The sequence below is a fragment of the Planococcus citri genome, chromosome 3 (assembly GCF_950023065.1).
Source record: "Planococcus citri chromosome 3, ihPlaCitr1.1, whole genome shotgun sequence".
Taxonomy (NCBI): Eukaryota; Metazoa; Arthropoda; class Insecta; order Hemiptera; family Pseudococcidae; genus Planococcus; species Planococcus citri.
In genome coordinates this window covers 63,720,824-63,746,184 of record NC_088679.1, presented here as the reverse complement: position 1 = coordinate 63,746,184, position 25,361 = coordinate 63,720,824, and the positions used below count along the sequence as shown (strand labels likewise).

At 34.5% G+C, this 25,361-nt stretch overlaps 3 protein-coding genes and 1 long non-coding RNA gene across 6 annotated transcripts in view; 2 read left to right on the top strand and 2 right to left on the bottom strand.

Moving 5' to 3' along the window:
- Positions 1-25,361, top strand: part of LOC135840635 (limbic system-associated membrane protein-like) — a 390,872-nt gene that overhangs the window by 167,629 nt on the left and 197,882 nt on the right. The window lies entirely within an intron of this gene.
- Positions 1-25,361, top strand: part of LOC135841952 (serine/arginine repetitive matrix protein 1-like) — a 121,779-nt gene that overhangs the window by 55,290 nt on the left and 41,128 nt on the right. The window contains exon 2 of one of the 3 annotated variants that reach the window (XM_065359187.1): positions 24,560-24,676. The exons of the other annotated variants lie outside the window; for them this stretch is intronic. The gene's annotated coding sequence lies outside the window, so the exon portion shown is untranslated. The remainder of the gene's footprint in view (positions 1-24,559; positions 24,677-25,361) is intronic. 3 annotated transcript variants of the gene reach the window in all.
- LOC135841943 (uncharacterized) lies at positions 54-923 on the bottom strand. Its single transcript, XR_010558028.1, has 2 exons — positions 338-923; positions 54-250 (listed from the first exon to the last, which is right to left on the bottom strand). It is a non-coding gene; the product is annotated as an uncharacterized LOC135841943 (long non-coding RNA).
- Positions 17,880-20,706, bottom strand: LOC135841942 (uncharacterized). The gene is made up of 4 exons (XM_065359174.1): positions 20,647-20,706; positions 20,026-20,270; positions 19,470-19,932; positions 17,880-19,081 (listed from the first exon to the last, which is right to left on the bottom strand). Exons 3-4 carry the CDS (start codon positions 19,837-19,839, stop codon positions 18,078-18,080), a joined length of 1,374 nt encoding a protein of 457 aa, XP_065215246.1. The 5' UTR covers positions 19,840-19,932; positions 20,026-20,270; positions 20,647-20,706; the 3' UTR covers positions 17,880-18,077.

The window sequence follows — 25,361 nt, the reverse complement described above, 5'->3', positions numbered from 1 at the left end:
TTTCAGATATGAATTGTGTGCCTCTGTCTGTGGTTATGATTTTTGGAACTCCATATCTAGAAATCCAGTTTTCCATGATAGCTTTGACCACAGTTTCAGCTTTGATATTAGGGATAGGCACGACTTCCATCCATCTAGAATACCTATCTATCATGGTAAGGAAAGGAGGTATATTTGACCATGACTTTCTGAAAAAGAACCTACGATGTCAATACGGGCCATTCCTTCCTTTATCTTCTTCAGTTTCAACCTACAAAATTTGAAAATCATTTTAAATGCATTACCACATTATTCAATTATTAAAACTTGAATTATTTTAATTGTACAATGTACATACCCTCCATTTCTTGATGCCTAATCTATAGGCAACATGGATCAATCACTCCATCATGCAAATATTTGTGTGCAGCACTGATATGCCAAATCCTAGTGATTCTGGATTACCTGGAACATTTAATTCGCACTCTGTATCAGTCGCGAATTTGTATTTAAAAATTCGGTTCTTGCATTTTCCAAATTGTTCATGCTGCTAGGTGGTGCAAGACGAATTTGGCACCTTTGAGTGCTCACTTCTGTCAGTGCAGCAGTTGCCTAGAAAAAGCGACACATGATTATATCCCTTTAACCACATGGCAGATTTTCTCCGGAGTTGAAAAAGATGTTCTATAACAAGAAGGTTAGCGAAAGTATGTCTTACGAGATTTAGGTGATTCTGCCAGGCGTAGATTTCTGTAGCTATTCGAGGTATCTCGTAAGTTTGGCGATTCGAATAAGAGCCGTGGAGAGGTTCTAGTCACAAAATTTCTGAAATCAATCTTAAATCAAGAGATATTGTGTACTCACTCGCAATCATCATCTACTCCACCATATACTCCATCCTCTCCACCCAATAAATCCTGCAATAAATAAAAGAGTATGGGAAAATACACATTTTTACAGAAGCTTATTTTTAAAATATTATAAATTATATCATGGTGGCGCGATAACTCTTATCTAATCTATATCAAGAAGGGCACTTAGCCTCACATTTGTGATGAAATTTTGATTACTTTAGACTCTGTGGGGTATGGAAATTATTTTTTAAAGTAGGTAATAAAAAGATAAATAATTAAAGGTCAAGTTTGACTCTCCATTATGCGTTGACTTTGTTTTAATTCTAATCTTAAATTCCTTTTTACTCTAGAATAAATATACGAATTAGTAATCACGTATCAGTTCAAACAATAATTTGCACTTGGTCTCTTATCGTGGAATCCTCCAAACGCTCTTATGAAGCCTTCCAATCGTTTAAATTTTTCATTTGTGTTGTTTTCCATCTATTTCCATATTGAGTATTCGTATCAGCATCGTGAACAAAGAAACAGACTTTTGCTCTGTTTGATTAAAACATTGCAAAATGATAACACATTTTTTAAATTTTACTTGAAAAAACAACACACACAATAATTAAAACTGAAAATACACAAAAAATAATATTAAATCTAAATTACAAGGCTAATTTTTTGTAGCTTTTAGGCTGGATTACTTTATTAATTTCTTTTTGTAGATTTTCTATTAATACTTTTTATTGGAAGTATTACTGTTCCCACCACGATTGGTATAATATACCCTCGAGGAAAGCGGTAAAAGACTTTTGTGTGGGTAATCCCGACACGTTTAATTTGTAGCCGTGAGCAGTTTTTTCCGAAAGGTGAGCCAATTGTTGTAGGTACCTGAAAACAGAAGAAAAAAAAATTTATAATTTTTGATAAGATGCTCGTAGGAGGTGCAAACCAAGAGAAGCCAGCAATGTTTCCACTTTCTATTTGCAGAAGATTTGTGATGTTGGATGATTGGAAACTTGGCGCAATGAAATACACAAATTCCCCTGTATAGAGCTATTCTCGCTCTGCTTAGAGTAATGTCATTCAATTCCGAACTTGTAAAATTTTTATTGCCACCGGATTGTGGCGGTATCGTATTCGTGTGTATACTTCGAATACGTTTCTATGTATTCCTCATATTCTGGTGAGGGTGTTTTGGCGAACATGTTGAAAGGTTGTGATCACGTCGAAGAAGAAAAGTTCAAGTTATGAGCTTTTAAAAATTTTCGAATTAAAGTTAATTGATAACACATTTTTCAATACTACTAAATTTTAATGAATTTAAAATGAAAAATAAAAAAACAAATAATTTAAATCTTATTTAAAAAACTTAATTTCTTAAAACATTTAGGGTAGATAGTTCTATTAATTTCCTGTTCAATTTCTTCAATGTTATCAGTTCTGTTGTAAGGATTTTTTTTTCTTTAAGATATTCTATTTTTCTGTAAAACTTTTCAACATCGTTCCTTCTGTTGTAGGGTTCATCTTTGACGCCGTTTATCCTTTTATCAATAATTTTCAGGGCTCGGCACGCCAAATCGTACCCCATCAGCATACCCATGATCCTGGTCACTGACCTGGTGGGTAGCCTAGAGGTAACGATTGACGGCTTCTCCTTCCTTAGTTTTTTTTTAATAAGGTGAAGTCGTTCGTGGCTGTTCATCTTCAATGTGTGACAGACATGTTCTATAGAAGCTGGCTTTTCTCCATCTTCTTCAGCAGCAGCAGGACTATAATACAAATTTTTAAAAAAGAGAGTTACATTTACTTACTATAGCCGCCTTGCAGCGGCGGAATATTTTCTTTATCTGCTGTTAGTATTTTTGGGATGTCATCAATACTCCATCTGATCAAAAAAAAAAAATCCACATTTTTTATCAATCCTTAATAATATTGACGAATCTTCATTTTTGTGAATATTTTCGAACCACACTTTTTTCAACTTGAAAATCCACATTTTTCAACCTCGCCATGTGCTTCCAGCCACTCAAGTTTTGAAAAATATACAGAAACAGGTGAGAAAAAAAGATGGCGATTCAAGCTAGTACCTACACCACGTTGCCACGTTCTTTTCAACCCTTATGCACGTTTTTTTATTTGGAAACACACTGACAAACATTTCGTGGATAATTTCAAAACGCACACGCGATTTTTTTGCCACATGTAAAAAAAAGAAAGAAAAAAACAATTTTAAATGATGAAACTCATACTTACAGTATTTGTGTGGACTCCATTTCGAGAAAAAACACAAACAAAATTAGAAAAAAATCACAAAAAAACCAACAACACAAATGAAAATAAAACCGAAAAAATTACTAAACACTCAACAAAAAAATTAGTAAATTGATAAATTCGCAAAAATCATACTTACAGTATTTTTGTGGACTCCATTTCGAGAAAAAACACATACCATCTTGGTGTCGCGATTCCACCTTGCAATGTGTATGCCTTTAATTGTCGGCATTGTAAAAATGTAGGACGTGTTTCGTTTGTAAAATATATTCGCGTAGGTAAGATAGGAGCTATGATCCATCCGTGCCCTGGTACATTGACTAGATTAATCACGGGGATGTTATTATTCGGGTCCATTCTAAGATAAAAAGAAACAAAGAAACAAAATTAGAAAAAAATCAAAAAAAAAGAACAACACAAATGAAAATAAAAACGAAAAAATTACTAAACACTCAACAAAAAAAATAGTAAATTGATAAATTTGCAAAAATTGCTCGGAGATGCTAGCAGGACAAGTGCTATTAGAACAGTGATGTGGTCAAGTACACCTGATACCTTAAACAGGTGCTTTAAGGTTTCACACATCAAACACAAAGGGGTAGCTCACTGTTACCCTTTTTTCCAACAAGGGAAGAATAAAATTCTGAATTTGAATTTAATATCAAATTTATTTATTTATTCTGCCTCTGGGTATCAAAAATAACCACATACAGATAACAAAATTATACAAATATTCTGTGAAGGGCTGAGGCAAACCATCCTCTCCAGTAAGTTACATCCTTGAACACCCTGTAATCATCTCCAGGGGGATTATTGGCGGAATTATTGACAGGAACTTCTTCCGGTGCCCAATCCTCGAATAACCTTTCAATTTCTTCGGGTGTCAAATTTTGGATTAGTTCTTGTAGTTCACTAATGTCACTCATTTTGATCACAAATCACAAATAAATTCAAACAGTAAGGTAAAAAGATAAAAAAATAAATAAAAAAGTCACGAATAAATATATTTAAGCAGTAAGGTAAAAATTGGATTTATACCAAAAACAAAAAAAAAAAGTCACGAATAAATAATATATTCAAGCAGTAAGGTTTTTGGATTTATACCAAAAACAAAAAAAAAAAGTCACGAATAAATAATATATTCAAGCAGTAAGGTTTTTGGATTTATACAAAAAGAAGTTTTTTTTCAAGTAGACCGCACCATGTAGGTATACCTACAACTACTAATTAAATCGTGAAAATAACCTACTCATAAGCACGTTTTCCCCCTAGTCTTTTTGACTTTCGCCTGGCCGATAACTTCAATTTTTTTGTGGAATACTTATATTGTCTTTGGTTTGCCTTTGCCATTTTATGTAATTCAAAAAAAAAACCACACACATACATTTTGGACACCGCTATTCCAATGGGGGAAGAAACGTGAAGATTCGAAGCAAACCGTCAACCATTCAATTTATGTATTCGTAAAAAACTTCATTTGGACGGTGTGGCTTCGAATTTGGTGGTGTCGTAACATGCGGACGTGCAATGGTCTTATTAAAAATACAAAAACACTCACTGCTGGAGCTGTTCTTGAGAATACTCTTCTTGTTAAAAAAAAGAACCGGACGGTGCCTTCGAAATTAAGACGCGAGTATGGTTTATTGTGCTCATAAAGTTGACGTTTCACTCGCTCACTGTATTTTCGAATCATCTAAGTAGACATTACTAATGCTGATCATGAAAGTTTATTTGATATGGTATACCTAGTATGTATTGAATTTAAGCTCACTAAGGCTTCACAAATTCCAATAAGAGCTCCGTTATCTACCTGTTGAGGTTGAGGTGCCTCGCCATTATTACCACCAGCTCCGCCTTTCTTCGTTCTAATAAGCTCCTCAAGATGACCATCATCTCTTGTAATAGCCTCCATATAGCTAAAAAAAATAAAACATTTATTAATTTGTTCAAAACTTAATTAAAAATTACTCTACCAAATGAGCTCGCCATTCATCAATATTTATGCTTGTACTTGAATGGTGAAATGTTGATTCTTACCTTGAATTGCAACAGGTCAGCTAGAAAAAAATTGTGTGGATTATCCAATTGCATGGGGAAGCATTTTCTTTCCACACTTGTGACACTATGTACAGAAAACTTGTCACAAAATGAAGAAGCTTCACACATTCCAACATCTTTTGAGTTAAGATCGTTGATTTGGTATAAAGATGACACACATTCGAATGTCCTCCCTACAAGAAAAATCTCTGAGGATGCCTTTCGCGATCGGTTCGGATATTCTATCTTTTATTCCGATCTTTTTCAAAAAGGGTCTCAAAGAAAGAAAAAAAAAACAAATTCAAAAATTTGCGACTGCGAAAAACCAATTTTTCTCTCCTATTTCTCCTCTCTTTCAAAAAACAAGCACAGGGCTCGCAATTTTGAGGGGAAAAAATTCACAACTTCACGCTTGAGAAAACTGTCGCATTTCACGCATTTTACTCCCGTTCCCGGCACTACCCCCGTAACCCCAACTTGAATATTGGGGTGCCGTTTGGTGATAAATGTCATTTGCTTTTTGTATAAAGCGAGATGTTCCGAATCGGGGTTTTTCGAACTTGTAAATTTTTCGATTCTCTTTTTATAAGTTTTTTCTTTTTCTACGAAGTAGCCAGTTCTCGTTTCGCCTACCGGGGGTCCTGTCTAGCCGACAAGACGAACCCCCGAACGAAGGGCAGTCTTAACAGACGAGTTCATTTCCGCACTACCATCGAGGTAGAACTCCGGCGCGGTTTTTTTTTTAGAGTGCTTCCCCAGTAGGCCTAATGCACTGGCCCTGAAAAAGGGCCGTTTTAAAATCGAATCTCCGGGTATAAAATCAGAGCTTCAACAGAACAGCAACATTTCATGAAACATTTACAAAATTTAAAAAAAATGACTCATGCAGCCCTCTTTGCCAAGACTAATTACCTTAGGTACATCGTGTACTTTGGCGATGTGAGTTTTCATTACTGTCCTCGTAGAGAACACTCTCCCACAAAGGCGGCATGTCTTCGCGCTGTGCACCCTTTTCTTATGCGATGCAAGGCAAAAATTATTCGCGAATAAACTGTCGCATTTCACGCATTTTACTCCCGTTCCCGGCACTACCCCCGTAACCCCAACTTGAATATTGGGGTGCCGTTTGGTGATGAAGGTCATATGCTTTTTGATGCTACCAAATATGGAAATGTCTTCTGGGATGTGGGTCATAGCATGAACTAAACCTGTTACAAACCACCATCCTCCAAATATTTCTTGCATCCGAATATAATTATAAACGCTTCAATGAAGCTCGAACATGAACGTTGAATTGCCTCGAGTCACGTGATGCCTCAAATGATCGAGGATACAGGAAAATTTCAGGGCCAGGTTATTTGTCCGAAGCGTTGTATGAAACGAATCAAGAGCTTTCTACCATCGGACTCTATTACAAAAAGCTTTCCGCAGTTCAGTGTGACCGTATGTCTCTTCGAGAGTTCCTGAAGTAGCTCAAAATTTCACTTTTCTCTGAAGTTTTTCTCCTTTTACTTTTATCTGACAGCTCTTCAAATGGTATTGGTTTTGACGAGTATGTTATAAACCTTGAAATTATGAAAAAAATCACAAAAAAGATGAAAAATAGGTACAAAAAATGAAAAATAGGTACAAAAAATGAAAAATAAAAGATGATACAACTACATATTAAAATATAACGAGTTCAAACAGAATATGTTAACAGCACATCGAAAAAAAAAGTTTCGGTTCTGAGATTTTCAAAAAAAACTCATTTCAACAATTTCTAGTGTATTTTGTTCATTTTGAACACAAATTTCTAGTTATTTGCAAACTAAAGTATGGTTCATAGTTCTTTTTGAAAAGAAGTCAAAGATTGATAACACATTTTTTGCAATACTAATAAATTTTATTAAGTTTAAAAATGAACAAAAAAAAAACACAAATAATAATAAAACTACACAGTCTCGCCATAAGTTCTGACCCTACTTTAAACCCTTCTAATACAAAAACGAAATTTTAAAAACGTAAAAGTGATTATATATTCGGAAAGTAGATGAAAAAATCTTTAATTTGACTGTATTTAGTTGCAACATGCTGCTCAAGGCGCTTAACAAAACGGGAATGACAGATGAAACAACAGAAGCCCCACGTACGCAAAAAACCCCCAAAAAAATTGATCAAAAAATTTTTTTTGAAATTTTTTTATGCGCATTAATTTTTTTTTACTAAAATAGTAATTTGGTGATCCTGGAGCACAGAATTATTGTTTTAGTGAAAAAAATTTGATGCGCATAAAAAAATTTCAAAAAAAAATTTTTCGATCAATTTTTTTTTTGGTTTTTTGCGTACGTGGGGCTTCTGTCGTTTCATCTGTCATTCCCGTTTTGTTAAGCGCCTTGAGCAGCATGTTGCAGCTAAATACAGTCATATTAAAGATTTTTTCATCTACTTTCCGAATATATAATCACTTTTACATTTTTAAAATTTCGTTTTTGTATTGGAAGCGTTTAAAGTAGGGTCAGAACTTATGGCGAGACTGTGTAAAATCACAAACTTAACTTTCTATATCATTTTGGGTATATTACATTTTTCATTTCTTTTTACAGTTCTTCCATTTAACCAGCTCTGTTGTATACATATCCCTTTTTCTTTTCTAGCTTTTCTTTCTTTTCGTGCAGTTTTAAGGCATCTGTCATTCGTTTGGTGGGTAAGACTTTGTAGGCATTTTTCATCCGCAATTTCTTTTTGTATGGGGATATCGTTCTGGGTGGTACAGCAACAATGCGACGTACATATTCAACAGGACCCGGCGTTTCGGTGTCTTTTTCGTCTTCAGCAGGACTATCAAAAAAAAAAAAAAAAAATTACTACTCAATCCAGTCATCAAATCGGCTGTATACATGTATGGGTGGGATATTTTCCTTTTCAGCAGTTGGTATTTTCGGGGTGTCATCATCAGCCTGTATTTTTGGGGTCTCATTTGGCAGGGGTGCGATATTTTCCTTCGGGGGTGGGATATTTTCCTTATCAGCGGTTGGTATTTTCGGGTTGTCATCATCAGCCTGTATTTTCGGGGTCTCATTTGGCAGAGGTGCGATATTTTCCTTCGGGGGTGGGATATTTTCCTTGTTGTCATACCGTACGTGGTGTGTGGGCGAGGCTTTCTTTTTTGGTTGAAATTTAATTGACCCCGCATCTGTAAAATAGTGGGGGTAATTGCCAGGACAATAATTCTATCCAAGATGTAACCTGTAACACTTTCCGAAGGCGAAGACAAGTTGTATATGAGTGAAGGAGAAAACAACGATGCGAACACCATCGCTATACCAATTCGTCTCACTTCCGTGATTATTGGTTGGATGTTGATTTCCGGTTTATTATTGTTTTCTAAATCTACATATATGACTTGCCAGACAATCACAATCTGTACTGCAAAATGTAACACGTCTTACGCCACAATTTTCTTGGTTGTGAAACGTGAAATAATAATCTGGATCAATATCGTTAGATCTAAGATACAATGCGCCTCCAGGGAGCTCATTTTTGTTATTAACATTTGTCAAACTTCTGGAGATAAACACGCTGTAAGTTGTTTATAGTTAATTTCACTAAATAAACCAATAGGTATATAGTCTACATTATTAACATAAGTCATTAAAAATAATACAACTAACAAACAACTTTTCATTTTATAAAAAAAAATTTTACACCTAAAACTTAATTAGCTTGAGAGCACAAATGAGCAACAAATCCTTCAACCCTTCATTCTATAGTTTTTCTGTGCATGGAATTCTCCTCTTTTACTATGCACATGCCACTGCGACCACCCACAAGAAAAATTCGTTGATCAAACACGAAATGAGTTATTGATTTCAGCACAAATGAAATCGAAAATTCGTCAATTTATTAATTGGAACAGGAGCACGCCGCAAACACGACCATCAAACACCGAACGTTACAAGAAAAGAAACCTGAAACTTGAGGGAATGTGGAACTCCAACCTCTCTTTCCATAAATTAAAGATTACTTACTGAATTTAATCTACTTACTTAGTACTGTATTTTCAATTTCCAGATATGAACCTCTTTCCTTTCATTCTGTCAGTTTCTCCTTTCCTCCAAGAAATTGATGCCATTTAACGTTTTCAAATGAGACACTATCATTATGAGTTTTCATGTACCTATTTCACTTCTACTTTATATTATTAGTTACATGTAACTAAAACTTACACAAGATAGGCCACTTTTTTTACGCCATCTAGTCCGCCAAATGCGCGTATAAATCCTTCTAATGGGACGCAAGAAACGAGAGCAAAATTACAGACGAAAAAATACACAAGACAGGCAAAACGATAGGTGTCAACTTGCTCATCATCCTGGCTCATTCACCAAATCTTGCTCAAGACCTTTTCTACTTTGAAAATTTACTCCTTGAGTACTCCAGTGATCTATGGATTTCCGAAGACCACTTCTCATTTTGGCAACTTATGTAGTACATAATTTTGCAAAGCACAGTTCTCTTTATTTCTTTCCAATCATTGAATTCTGAAATATTGGAAAATGAAAGAGGTATGATGTCTTTTCTGGTCCACCGGTTCACCGTGTCATATCCCATGTCTTTGAGCTGTTTGTAGAGGAACGTATTGAAACAATACACCGATGGATATATTGTATTACGTTTGTTTTTTGCTCGCATCATGATTACTAAATTCAGATAGCAGTTGATGATCTGGTCGTTCAGCAAATTGCACCTACGGGGTGACCAGCAAACCCTTTAACCCTTCATTTAGAAGCCTCCCCTTTAACTATGCAGATGCCTCCGCGACCACCCACAAGAAAAATTCCTTCTCTTTCCATTAATTATTATGATTATATATCGCCTTAAGATTTAAATAATGAATTATTAAGCATCTTAAACACTGGTTTCCTTTTCAGAACACCTGCCCTTTCTTGGGTTAATCTCGTGTGCTAAATATGTACAACTTGATTTTTCTTTTGAATTTCTTAGGAAACTGATTCCATTGAACGTTTTTAAATGAGACACTATGATTATGAGTTTTCATGTACCTACTCGTATATGTTTCACTTCTACTTCATCTTAAACTACATGCACAAACATATGAGATGGACAAAAAGCTTACCCCTACTTTGAAATGCACCCACATGCTTTATCAGAATACTTTGAATGTTTCATTATTTTTCTATGGTAACAGTGATCAGAAGAAACTGCTCCCAATGCATGCTTGATTTTGGGACAGAATTCTTTGTTATGGACATAATTATAGGTTTCTACAACATTTTCTGCTAAGGCGATCCTAGCATTGGGGGCCAAGTGGGCAGGATCAGTGGCAGCCGCCAAAGCATTACCTATAAAATGACCACAGAAAAAAAAGAATTGATTTATTAATGTTGGAATTTGACATACACATTAGATTCGGCATTCATTTTGTGAATGGGAGATTCACTTGGATCAACGACACCCTTTTTTCTTTTTATTTACTAGTTAATGAAATGTGTATTTATCACAATTTGAAACGAAACAATCACGTCTTGATCATCTTTTATTGGTGCAGTTTGTACAGTAACTTATTCTGTTGTGATGAAATTTCGGTTCAAACTATCGTATATAGCACCACAATCAGAATAAAAAGTTACAGCAAAACCTGACACACTTCGCTACGCAGCTCCACCCAATGAGTGATTAGTATGTCCAAACAAGCTGACATCGCCAGTTAGCATGGAATAGAGGGCTTAAGGCATAAAGATATTAGTTGCTAGATCCATATTTCGTGGTGTAACCAAACCAATTCCACGTAAACACGGAGCAAGAGCTTAAAATAGTTCAAAGTGTGTTTCTTTTACGCAGCGTTGTCATTGCAGTGGCAGACAGTATACAGCGAGCAAAGTGAACGAACAGACAAATTCGATTATTATTGAATAACATTTTTAATGTTTTAAAAAAATATTAACGAGAGAAAATTTAAAACAAATTTTAAAAAAACACAAACATTAATTAACAAGAACGTTAGAATGAAAGGAATTCCCGAATGGCTACATTCATTGCGTCAAATTTTCTCCTTCCATTTTCATCTGGCATTCTTACTTTTGTAATTTTAATTTTTAAAAGGTTCATTTGTTACAAATTTTTATTACTTTGTATAGTTCTCGAAAATTCGTTCGTGATTACAGCTTGTTGGTTTATCTTCAGAAAGGTGTTAATATAATTGGCGTTGACATAAAGTGTAATACTGATCGTTACTGAAAGCGAACAGGTACCTATTCATTTTAAAACAATAAAAGTCCTGCGACACTGCTTCAAAAATAGCACAAATGCAATATTCCACACGATTATAAAGTCTGATTACACCGAATAAAGCGTTTCGTAAAATGCGTCCAAAAAGAGAATTTGTCTCAATATTGTATTTTGTTGATTTGTTAGGACCAAACTTCATAAATTTCTTTAATTTTATATCCTTTGTACATATGTACAAGTCTGCTTGTTTATATGTATGTTGCACAGGTCAACATCGTTGATCCTGCAATCAGGATCCAAGGTTTGTCCAGCAGTGACCTCAACTGGCCATTGAAATGAATCAACGATCAGAATACCAAACTTCGTAAATTTCTTCAATTTGGTATCCTTTGCACATAAATGAACACAAAAGTACACTCAGAGTCTGGTACGATAAAACGTGCAAAAAACAACCGAAAAGAATACGAAATAACCATTTTTTTGTCAATACCAAATTTCCAGTGTACGTGTAACAAATGGGATTTGAAAATCACTGTTAATAAAAAATTTTAAAAACAAGAGTACATCAACTTTGAACTTGTAGTGAAAGATGAAAGTTCCTTCAATCCGAATAAATTAACCATGTTATTTATGTAAGGTAATATTGCATAAGTCAAGTCACATTATCTTACCATATGCGTGTATATCGCGAACGGATTTTCACCGTCTTTTGGTTTGTGTGTCTTCTTTTTCGGCCTATCGGTTTCCATATCTTCTTTTGACTTCGCATGAGCTTTACTTTGGTGGTGCCACACTGAAAATTTCGTAGAATTTGAATAACATTTTAATCATGCAAATTGAAAATTATAAAAAATCATCAATAGAATTGACAAAACAATTCATGCAAAAATATTAAAAATAACTTATGATAAAATTGGATTCATATTGTATTATTGATAAAATTACAGTTGAACGAAATAAAATTAAAAAGTTGTAAATTCGGCGGATCTCGGATCAGGACAGCTGCAGGCCACTCGCGAGTTTGAAAATACTTGAAAAATTGAAGATTTTCGTTATTTTGAAATTGAAAGTTAATATTCAATTCGATACAATTTAATCGAAACGATAGTTTTATCCAATTTCTTGATATTCGAATAAAAATTGTTAAATTGGCGAAAACCGAAATCTTTATCGGACGCAGCAATCGGTCCTAGCAAAGCCAGGGAAAGTTTGCATTTGTCGTAGATAATCTAGCAGTCGAAAAATATCTGCTACCATTGTTTTTATGTTATGCTGTTGCAAAATAACCTTACACCATGAAAAAAAAAATGATGGCTTACCAATAACTTTGAATATATGAAGTCCATTCTTCGAGAGAAGTTATGCTTGTTCTGCTTTACCCCAACGAGGTACGTTAGCCTCGTTTCATTGGTAACAATCACGGTACACGGCGTTGGAGCCATTGCAACGCCGTATGATCCACTTGGTATTGACATTTTTTCTACAGAAACAAAAAAGGAAAAATCATATTTCGATTTTGTTACACATCAATGAGGGTCGAATCCTTACATAAGACGTCGAATCACCACAATTTACTCGGTCATGGATACATAGTTTGGTCAACAGTAGTGGACAGTGAAGACATGAATACTAAAGAGAAAAAAGAGTAATCAAAATAAAATAATAATAGTAATAATTCGTCTAGGGTGGTGTCTGCGTAGAGGGGCTGAGTGGCGGGAGAGTCGAGGGGCTGGAGTTGATCGGCCCGTCTTGGCATTGCTGATTTCCAGTGATTAAGGAAACATACAAATCCCTCGACCACTTGATGGAGTCCGCCGAGCACAAGCAATCCAGAACTGATGAAGATCTTCAGGATGGCAAAAGCATCGGCCATATCTAGCTGAAGATATTCCTCTAGGAATAATGGTGCTAGTGCAACGAGCCTCGACACATACTTAATTTTCCATTAAAACATATACTTTTCACTACGCAATTTTTTTTGATGAGATCTAATAAATGATAGATGACTACCTTCTACCTTGACATACGCATCAACAACATACTGTTGAAACAACTTTCCACTACTATGAAGTAAGCTAAACTCATATCTAATTGCAAACCTATTATAACAATAAAACTGTAATTGCGTATTGTCAGAACCCATTAGGTACGAGTGACCCACGGATTTTTCAGCCAGGAAGAGCTAGTCATGGTAACGAACCATCGACTATCATCTAGTGGTATGGGAGCGTCAGCAAAATTATACCCTAAGCGATAAAAGCCGATGAAAAAATTACAATTAATTAAATTAAAATCTTTAAAAAATAAAATTAATGAAATAAGATCGAACTAAAATGGTATAATATTAATAATAACGAAAACTATAGTTTCAGGAACTTCCGGATACTTTGAGAAAATCAAAATTTTCTTCTTAATACGTCAGAGACGACAATTCTTGAAAATTTTTGGCCTTGTTGATCAAATACAATAACTGATTTTTTCACAACTGATTTGCCATCAACAAAAACTTGTTCCTCTTCAGATACACTTTTGATAAAACCAATCATGTTGATTTTTGTTCGTTATCACAGCATCCTGTTCTATCTTCAGGAAAGTGTTGATGTAATTGGCAAATAATCCTCCAGAATTTGTCTTCATAAATTTATTTAGTTGATTTGTATGACCAAATGCGAACGTGAATACTGCGTATAGAATAAATAAATTTTGTTATGATCATTTTTTTCCTTACTGTAAAATTAAAAAAATTTTGGAACTCAAAAATTGTCAATTTAATGAAATTTTTAGCAAATCGAAAATTATTGAGATTCGTAAATTCTTCAAATTTTAGAGTAGGTAAGATAAAATAAATTATAAATAAATTATAAACTTAACTTTATAATTATTAAATTTAATATTTAAAAATAAATTTTTAATTATAATTAATTTAATATAAAATTATTCAATATTAAATGATTTTATTTTCTAAACTATAATAAAATTATAAATAATTATTTAATCATTCGTACCCCCTTCAATTTGCAAGTTAGACAGAAAGTCATGGTCGGTGATTTTGTTCATTTTGGTACTCTTTTCGAATTTCAAAATCTTTCAGTTCTTGATTACAGATGATCGGTGCAATCTGGACGAATCTGGCATTTCTCTTTATCAATTCTTCTAATAATAATGTCGATTATCCTTTAAGATCCTCCATCGATTCATGGATCATATCGTGATCTCCGAGTGCTATGAAGATATTTGGTGGAACTTTTTCGTCAAAAAATCGATTCATGTTAGATAATATTTTCTTGCTCGATATGAACGTACCTGCAAACTCATTATTATTCCAATCATCAGTTAAATCTGGATTTTTATTAATAGACTCCTTGTCTCATGGTCAAAATTGGGTTTGCACAACGTATTTTACCCCTTCAATTTTCGAGATAGGCCCACTGACCAGAGTACCCTAAAACGTTACGTTGATTGTCAAAAAGTGCGAGTAAATTGGAATAATTTGCCAATTCCAGCTCCATATTTAGGCCATAAACACAGTCAAAAAAAAACAGACGAAGAAATACCAGAATGTGATTTATGTGGTAAAGATGGGGTTAAAAATACACCGAATAAGAAAGCAAAAAAAAAAAAAAAATACCAGCGAGCTTTTGACGTAAACGAATAGACCTTCGAGGCATTTTAGTTTATACCCTGTCGCGCTGGTTTAATGTTAAATATTCGTATATACACAGTCTTGCTCGAGACGCGAGCTATGAACACGATAAGGGTTGAAGTAGAGCGAGGATGGGAATCGCCAGCATGATGCGCGGCGGCAGGCCCATTTCTTCTCTGGCATATTTCGCTGTTAAGCTGGCCGGCGAAGAAGACACTATATCAGTTTTGCTGTGATTTATGCCGCCTGTATCCTCACTGACGGACCGAATTTTTCATTTTATATTATTCCAACAATGGCGTATTGTTGGTGGAAAAAATATGGCGTCGGTACACGGTTTGTACGCCGATGGCATTTTTTTCCTCCTTATAGTACTCGTCGTACTCCTCTTCGTACTGTAACTCGACGAACGAAGGAATTTTCATGAAATATTATCTTATCCGTTACGGAAACTAAAATTCTAATAATTTCACATCTTTTTATTCTCCGTCTCTCTTCATTCTTTTTAAAGCCTTTTCTTACGTACGCGAGTATATGGTAAACGTTATGAAAAAAATGTCCCTCTGGTTGGTAAAAATTTTACCAACTTTGATGTATTTTATCATAAATGTTAATTTAAGACCGGCTTCTCGAGATTTTTTTTCATCCTGTCGTCTTTTTTTTTTAGTCAATCTATCGAAGCTTTTTATGTTAATAACGTTCTCGCAACAAAAAATTCCAGCCAACGTTTGGCGAATTTTCACCCTGCCATATTCGTGTCGTAAATTTCATCGTGAAAGCCGGTGCAGGCATTACAATGTAACGAACGTTTTGTCTTCGCTTCTTCGGGCCCTTTCATTCACACTGGGTATTATGTATTATTATTACATGTGGTAATTTTCTTCTTGTTATTTTTTTTCTCTCGCTCGTCGTCGATAGTTGTTGGAATTTTGTACGAGATTGTATAATTTTTTTCTCGCACATTGTGCAGTGAAAACCCGTGTAACGATAGATAATCGTTTAATATTGAATTTTCGCAAGCTTAGAAATTTGCTCGCGTTTTGTCGAGGTTTTTTTTTATTCCAATGTACATTTTTATATTATTGGTAAATTGAAACGATTGTATAAAATTGTCAGAAGAAGCACATCGGTATCGCGGTTATTTTACCATAATCAACGTGGTACATGGTTTTAGTGATGCGAGTCCCTCGTACAGGACGTGAAGAAGAGGAAGAGGGGAGGGGTAAGCTTTGAAATGCGCTTATTATAATGTGAGATGAATATGGGTAACGCTTCGTCGTTTCCAGCTATATACCCCGAAGCGATGGAAAATTCACTTGTGAAGAGGATGCGTTGCAAAAGCGCACACGTTTGTGGAAAATCCGACGCAATAATGCTTTTTAAAATGGAAAAAAGTATTATTATGCATTATTTAGTGTTGTGTTATTACCGATGTAATGACGCTTTTTCGATATGCAATTTTTTTAAAACTGATGGGTCGAGTCGAGGGATGAAATTGAGGGTTGAGTTTAGGTAATGTGGAAGGTTTGGAGGATGATTTTTGATCGGGAGTTGAGTGTACTTTTTGATGCATTTTTAATAGATGATTTGGGGACCCATCTGTTGAGACTGAGTCTTCTGACGAATTCTTTTCGAGTATTTGGACTCGAATTTGTGTGTTATTCCAATCATAGTATAACTGTTCAGGAAAATACGAATGCCAGCGAAGGTGTAATCTCTTCGGACACACAAAACTCAATTACGATTCCGATGTCGTCTGAAAATGAAACCTCGCTCGAAATTCCGGAAAAACGTCAACATTCGAGCTTTGATGAAACTTTTATTGATTTTATGCTGTTTTTGAAACGACAAATTTTATGATTAAAAGATCCTATACATATATTCATTGATAACAATTCTTCTAGAGGTCGTCATCGTTCTCTTCAAATGTGAAACGATAAATTTTATGATTAAAAGATCCTATAAGGTAAAGTACCAGTTGTGGTTATACTTTTTTCAACATGCTCTGAGAAGCCCAAATTTCAGTTTTTTTCAAATTTTTCTATTTTGTTGTGTAGTATAAATGTTGAACTACATAATACTTGGAGGAAAAAAAAAATCACGAATAATTCATTTCTTGGTAGAGAATCTTGGAAACCTCTAATTATCCGCTAACCGGGCCCCCTGGCCCGGTTGCGGATAATGTCTCGGATTTTTGAATCACGTACATAACGTCCAAAAGCACATCGTGGACTACCATTAACATATGTCCGAATGATCGAATCTACTTCTGTTCAAATTTGACGAGTAAAAAACCAAAGTACCAGTTGTGGATAAAAAACTCCATTATCCACAACCGGGCCCTGAAAAAAAAAAATCAGGAATTGAAGCTGAAAATTGAATGAAAGCAAATACTTATCGATCTAACCAATGTTTAAAATTTGAGTAAACAATTTATGGTGAAATTTAGGAATTCTATTCAAGACATTTATCTGAATTTTCAATGTAGGTGCTGAAATTAGTTTTATACTTACAGAGATGGATCGAAATCGTGCTATTAGGCTGGAGGGAGGTAATCACGTCATTTTGCGGACAAAAATTTGTAATTTTGACGACAATAGGTAATTAAAATTTTAATGTCTTGATTATAAAAACATTCAATGAATGAAACACTTTCATTTCAATCGATCCATTCATTTTTCGAATTCGTTTCAATAAAACCAGATACAAGGTAACGTTGGTAAAGTTTTCTTTTTCAAATGATCAGTCTGTTTTCGTTGAGCTTTACAAAGTAATTTCTAGATTCCAGTGTTTCATTTACGTATTCAGAGCATCGGCATACTTAGTGCTGGAATAATAAGGTTTGTAGTTTGCTGGTTAAATAAGTAACAAACCAGAGATGCTAAAAATTTATTAAAAATACATAAAAAGGTAACAAATACCTAGTTTAAAAATGAAGGAAAAACAATTAAAAAAAAAAAAATACTCATCTTGAGCTTTCAAGGAACATTAGCAAGGAATACGTCAGTTAGAATATTTACTTAATGAATATAATCAAGTACTTCGAAAATTAGGTATTCATTTTCAAAAAATTACCCAGCTTGTGCTTCTTTACGTTGCGATCTACGTACCGGCATGCTGATTGAACCATTACCAACTGAACGATTAGCAACTGTACGAACTTGACGAATATTCTGCCTACGATTAGCAACTGCACGAACTTGACGAATATTCTGCCTCTCTTTTTTCAGTTCCGCCATTCGTTCCCTTTTTTGTTCTTGTTCTTTCTTTTTTTCCAGTCTTTTCTGCAATCGATTTTCTTTTTCTTTATTTTTCTCATCGAGTATTCTCTGCTTTTCAGCTTCCTTTTCCTGTCGTTCCTTTCGATATCCTTCCGATGTAATCCACCTAGAATGCAAAACAACTCTACTCTTTTTTACTTTTTTTTCAGGAGATATTTTTTCGAACAAGTTCTCCAAAGCATTCACTACTCGCGTAGTTGGTGACTTTAGTGGGGTAGAATGGCGAGGTTCCGAGTTCAAAACTGATGTATTAGGTTCGGTGTTGGATGTAGTATCTAACGTAGTGTCGGATGTAGTATCAACCGTAGTATTTGATGTAGAAGCTCGCGCACCAAACTTTGTATTATTGTATGGTTTTAAATCTACTGCGTTTTTATTCATTGGCCAGAGCCCCGCACCTTTAAACGCACTTACGAGGTTTTGACGAGTCATTGACGAATTCCAAGCATGAGTGAAAGCTTTTCCAAAATGCTTTCGTTTAAGGCCGCGTCTAGTCCGTTTTAACTTGTGGATTTTTGCATTAAAATTACTCTTCATTGGTTTAAAAATTCCGACATCCATTGGTTGATAGAGATGACTCGTGTGTGGAGTTAAGCAGAAAATTTCCACTTGCTCTTTCAATGCTAAGTCTTCCACTTCTCTTGAAAGGTGTGTAGAATGACCATCTAACAACAATAATACTGGTCGTTTACGTGGAATATTCTCGCAAAATATCCTGAACCAATCCAAGAAAACCGGTTTCGAAATATATCCCTTTTCTGTGCAGGTAAAAACGGTATCCGGAGGAAATTCACCTAAACATACAAAGATTACGTCAATTATTATTCAATGATTTAAAATTAGCTACCTCGGAAACATCGTAAATGGTGAAGACAATGAAACGCCATTGGTTTATATGTAATTTTTCGTGTAAAAAATGTAATTTTTTTGGTTGTTCGGAAGTTCGGGTAAAGTTTTAGGTATATCAAATTAAAGAGAATGAAATTCTCTATCGATTGATGTGAAATTTATATAATTTCGCGTAAAAATAACGATTTTCTGAACAAAAAAATTACATTTTTTACATGAAAAATTACATATAAAACAATGGTGTTTTGATCATCTTCGCCATTTTCGTTATCAATGTTTACGTTATCTGTACTTGTTTGATAGAGAGAGCACAGTTGTTTAGTTGATATTTACCTAGAACAATATCTTCATCAACAGAGTCGCCTTTGAAAATGACTAATGGTGGTATGATAATAGTTCCAGAGGCATTACCACAAGCTACAATCGTTATGGTTTCGCTTCGTTCGCCGCTCTTCTGAACAATCACACGTTTAGCTCCCCTGCTACACACGACTTTCGGATGTCTTGACACCAGTTGAAGGCCGGATTCGTCCATGTTATATATTTCATTGCTATTAAAGTTGAACTTTTTCATAATAACAGCATACTTCTTAAAAAACTCTTCTTTTTTATCTTCAGTGGACATGTTCATACGATCACAAGACACTCCCTCTGGAGTACGTAATGAAAAATTATGACGTGATTTGTATCTAGTATACCACATATTACTGGGAAGTCTTGGTTCGCCATCCTTATCAACAAAAACACGTTATCCTTCTGGTCTCTGATTATCAATCTCCATAGCCATATGCAAAACCTACGTACATTAAGATGAATTTAATATCTCTAATCAAATCAAATAATAATTTCTAATCACAATTTTTTCATAAACTACAATGAATTTACTAACCTCGTTTCGTGTCATACCGAATCCCCGATCGTTAAAATTCCTGATAGTCGCAGCCAGTAAATTTTCCTCTTCTTCGGATAATGCCGGTTTTGTTCCTGGCCTAATGTGAAGCTCAGCATTGCCAGATATACAACGACGTCGTAATGTAGTATAAGGGACTTTGTATGTTGCGGCAGCCTCATAAACTTTCACTCCTCCTAGTTTAACAGCACTTATGGCCATGTCTAGCATTTCTGCAGTGTAATCTATAATGAAAAAGTTGAGATTAAAAAAATTGTACAGGGAAGATGAAAAATTATCAAAGGCCCGCTTGTGGATGAAAAATTATCAAAGGCCCGCTTGTGGATAGATACCACTTGTGGATGAAAAAATTTTTAACGAATTTCCAATGTTTGTTGATTGATAACTGTATTATAATGTTAATGAAGCATATTCTACAGAGAATTGAATTTCTAGATGCATTATTCAAGGAGAATTCGCCTATTTTGAAATTTATAAATACGTTGATTTGAATAGTACTGAACGGAATCAAAAATTTTCTAAAATACCCAAAAGTGGTTATTCCATCTTAGTACTATCCAACAACCTATAAAGCTATGAAAAATTACATATCTGACTTACCTTTTTCCATTTTTGAAAAATTATCCTCCGGCAAAAAACTAAAAAACACGTATTTTTATCACTCAAAAACTTCAACAATTTTTTTTATCGACTTGGTGGATGGAATTCGCGTTGTTGCGAATGCAAGGCACAGATCAAATGTTGCAGAATAAGATACCAGCGATTATTTTGTTTTTTTGCCTATAGGAAGCGCTATACGCTTCTTGTCCACAACTGGTGTCACTAACCACAACTGGTACTTTACCTTACATATATTCATTGATAACAATTCTTCTAGAGGTCATCATCTTCCACTTCAAATGGGATGAGATCCGAAACGAAGAAAAAATTAAATTAATTATCTGATGATGTGCCAATGCCTTATGATATTTCAAATCAGTTTTTAATTTCTTTATTCGTGGGTGTTGAAACATTTTGTGTATCATAATTTCTTTCTGAATATCGATTTGGGCTTTCTTAAGTTCTTTTCTGAATAAAACCTTTACCGCCATTTTTTCGCCCTTTGGGTTTTCTGCGCTGAAAATTTGCCGAACCCGTCTATACCCACCAGGGTATCGATTTTGAACCTTTCATTTTCCGCTGAACCTTGACGGTGGCGTTTTCTGGGCTTGAGTGATGGCTTATCAATAATTTTCTGAAGGTGAGATGTTGAGTTATCATTGTATGGTGTAGTTGTGTCATGTTGGGATGTTGATTGAATGATTTTCCAAAGAGTAGGTACCTACCTACTGAGCAGTAGTGCTGATTGTTGCTTGCAGATGGCCCGGACTTTAATGAGTCAGGAGAATCCATTTGAGAAGAATCAATCGAATTATTTCGGGGGAGAACATAGCAATTGGAATCAAACAAATTATTTTGGGGAGGAAGAATAAAGTTCTTTTTCATCAAATGAGTGATTATTTTGCTGTAAATGTTAGGATCGATTCTATCGAAATCTCACGAACTACAAGATGGTAGAGAAATACGAGGTTTATTTCTCGACCATTAAAGTTATTCTGGCTGATCCGTTGAACCTCTGAACGGAGTCTCGATCCTGGGAGAAACGAGTAGTGTGCAGTAGGATCTATAGGGGCGCCGCCCCGAAGGATCGCACCTACTTACAGTAAACAATACCCATATTCGATTCGATTCGATTCGGAAAACTTTAAAAATGAAACAATTACGTAATTAATAGCTGGTATTTTAATTAAAAAGACACGATACAGACACGGGACACAATACATGACTTTTGAGAATAAATGGAAAATTCAATTTGAATTTTTAAAAAAATGAAAAAATGACTAATTCAGAATTTCTGCTGCACAAGTAAAATTTCGAGGTAATCTTGGTACAAGGTCGACTTCGAAGTTGGCCACATTCAGTCACCATCGCCAAAGTGAAAAAAATCTTTCCAAAATGAGAACTAAGATTCTAAATTTCGAACGAAATTTACCGATCAAAGTTGTTGAAATTTGAGTAAATTGAGATATATGAATCGACGCATTCGGGAATTCGGAGGACCACAAAAATTGGAAGTGTAACAATTTGGACAAACCTCGGTAATTTTTCATCATCGAGAGAAATTTGCTTTTTACTTCTTGAATTAGTTTTTCTTTGACCAATCTGATCGAATTACTGAAAAATATTTGATCCAAGTTTTCAACTCCTGGAAAATGGTGATTCATTCATTCCAAAGCTTTTGCCTTCGCTTTGCTCGAGCCAAGTTTGCTGATATTTTCGAACTGAAGAGTAGTTTATTGTAAGAATTTGAGAATGTTGAAACCATGAAAATCAACTTCTCGTATCAAGAACGCTGTTATTTTAATAATTATTAAAGATTAAAGATACAGTTTTCAATAAGTAGGCCTAGTATTTTTTGCCAAAAATTGCTTAAAAATTGTTGCTTGTTTGCTTAAAAATCCTAAGTACATGTTTCAATTTTTCTTGAAAATCGTAAGTTTCACCTTGTTGCCAAAAATTGCCAAAAATAAACCATTCTTTTTTGTTATAATTGTAGAAGTATCGCTTCTAGTCAACATTTTGTTGCTTGTAGTTCTCAAACAGTCGTTGTTTTTTTTTCAAAAATTAGCAAATTTCGCTTTTTATCAAATTGCTGAAAAAAAATTCGCTTTTTTGACTATAAATATTTTTTATTATAATGTTTTGGCTTTTTCTGTGATTTTTTCCTGGATTGAAATGCTTTGCTCACGCTTCACAACTTTTTTTTTATCTCTTTCAAAGTAGGTTCTTTGGAAAAAATTTGAGTACGAGCTCTGTATTGCAAAAATTTTCAAACATTTCTGATGAGAAGTAACTTGAGAAATTCCATAAACATGATAAAATTAATAGAAAAATGCAAACCTGCTGTACTGAGAAATTATTCCGCTTTTTTTGTGCATATTTTGTATTCAGTATATTTGTTTACATTGATTTTGAATCACTTTGGCTTCGCTAATTATGTAGTTGGAAACCCCCACCCCCTCCCTCAGATATATCGCCACAGGTTGCATTTCTGATTTCTCAGAAATTTTATTGACGATTTAGCAACAAAAATAGTTTTGTTGAAAATCTCTACACAATATGATTTTTTTTTGAAATTCAAACTACAAAAAGACATTTGAGTAGAGCTCTGTATTTCACAAATTCTCGAACATTTCTGATGAGAATTATGTAACTTGAGTAATTCCATAAGTAAACACATGACAAAATTTTAAAAAAAATTCAAACCTGTTGTACAGAGAAATTATTTGGCTTTTTTTGTGCATATTTGTATTCAGTATATTTGTTTACATTAATTTTGAATCACTTTGGCTTTGCTAATTATGTAGTTGGAAACCCTCCACCCCCTCCCACAAATATGTCGCCTCTTTTATTGATGATTTAAAAACGAAAATGGTTTTATTGACAATCTCCACACAATATGATATATTTTTTAAAAAAATATTAACTACGAAGTAACTTTTTTATGTTGGGAGGGGGTTAAAATCAGTGTCATACCTGTGTTTTGTTAGAATTTTGTTGAGACATCCTGCAAAAAAACTCGAAGGGTAAAGCGTAGCACTGAGAATATGAAATTTATCCGGAAAGCTCAAGCTTTCAATTTATTATTATCAATTTCTGTTTTGTATTCCACTTCTGTTCCATATTCTCGCTGAATGAAATTCACAAATGGAAACGCAGGGTGGGGGCAGCCCGAGAGTTACATCTTTCACACTTGTTATTTCTAATGGGCATGTTAATGGAGTACTCTCTTGGTAATTTTCAACGTGTTATCTGATCTGAAGAAATGGGTTCTTCGGTTAATAGACCTTGAAAGGTCAAGATTTCGGCTGGCATCAAAATTGTGTCGAGGTCATAAATGATCTACCCTTTTATTGATGGGTGATAACTACAGTATTTCTTGTATCACATTCACTCGCGAATAGCCTATTCTGTCGAGCAATTGATCCCAAGTCCTCCCCTTTTGTGGATGGTTGATTTCATCTTCGTTTCCTGTCGTTAATTCATCACAACTCCTTATATGTGCTATTTTTGATGCAATCGTATGGAAAATATTTTATTCGGGCAATTGATCCCAAATAACACTGTGAAGTCACCTTTTTATGGGACCTGTGAATATTTAATTGATGAGTTGATTATGGTCGTGATCATATCTTCTGAACCATAATCTATAACCTATTAAAGTAGGTACTCTTGTTAATGCTTGGTTTCTGGTTCAGCGTTGTAATGACGCGGTTAATTGGAGATCCAGGGTTACGTATGTAATTATGCACTTTAAGGAAAGTACAAATACTTTCCGAGTTTTAATTACGAAAAATGTTTATATTTCGCTCGTGAATGTAGATTAGATAGATTATACTTTTATTGGTGTAGAATTATCCGGCACTAAAGTGATGTCAGCCGGTTATGTATAATCCATTTGTAAACTTTCTAGATGCCTGAAAATGCGGACTGTGGAGTACAAAATTATTTTCATGTTCGAGAATACGTATAGTATTTTTCATTCATATTTCGGTCTGATGCTTTACCCCAAGAGATCCCGAATCATCAGGTTGATTGACAGATAATTTTTGTATATTTTGTTGGTTATGAGGCGGGGAAAAAAATATCAGAAAACTCTGGTCGTATGTCTCTGATGCCCTGTGGTGATGAATCCAAAACGCACAGGGGTGGGAGAGATGGGGTTTCTGACATAATTTTTTTGGACGTTTTCTTGAAATTCACACGTTTTTCTTTTTCAATTCAATGATGCTGTAAAAAAAAAAAAAACCAATTGCACAAGGTGATTTGGATTTACATTCAATGCATTTTTATTTGCGACAGGAAATGTCCGGATTTTTTTCAGATTTTTTGGAGAACTTTTGAGTGAACTGGATTATTCAAAAGCCACTTGTACAAAAGCTATCAAAAATTCATATTTCAAGAATGTATAAATTTTTTTCAATCGTGATAACAGAAAAGCAAACTGGTTCTAGCGAAACGAGGGCAAACGCTTCAAAAAATTCGGATTATGAGATGTAAAAAAACAAGCCATCAGGTATTGGCTGAATGCGCGAGAGGGAATTTTTATTTTTTTAAAATTTTCTTTCAAAAAAAATTAATAATTGAATATTTTTATACTCATATTCTCTCCAAGTGAGAATACAACCTACTATACCTCTCTTAGTATTTACATTTTCTCGGTGAAAAGTTTCTCTCGGCGTGAATCTAAACCACCAAAGAAGGCTAAAAGCCAA

Bases quoted from the DNA above. Each gene is read 5' to 3' on its own strand.
- LOC135841942 (XM_065359174.1), bottom strand. From the start codon at position 19,839: ATGTGGTATACTAGATACAAATCACGTCATAATTTTTCATTACGTACT. The intron at 19,082-19,469 runs GTAAATATCAAC...TTGTATGTTTAG, and splicing joins TGATGAAGATATTGTTCTAG to GTGAATTTCCTCCGGATACC.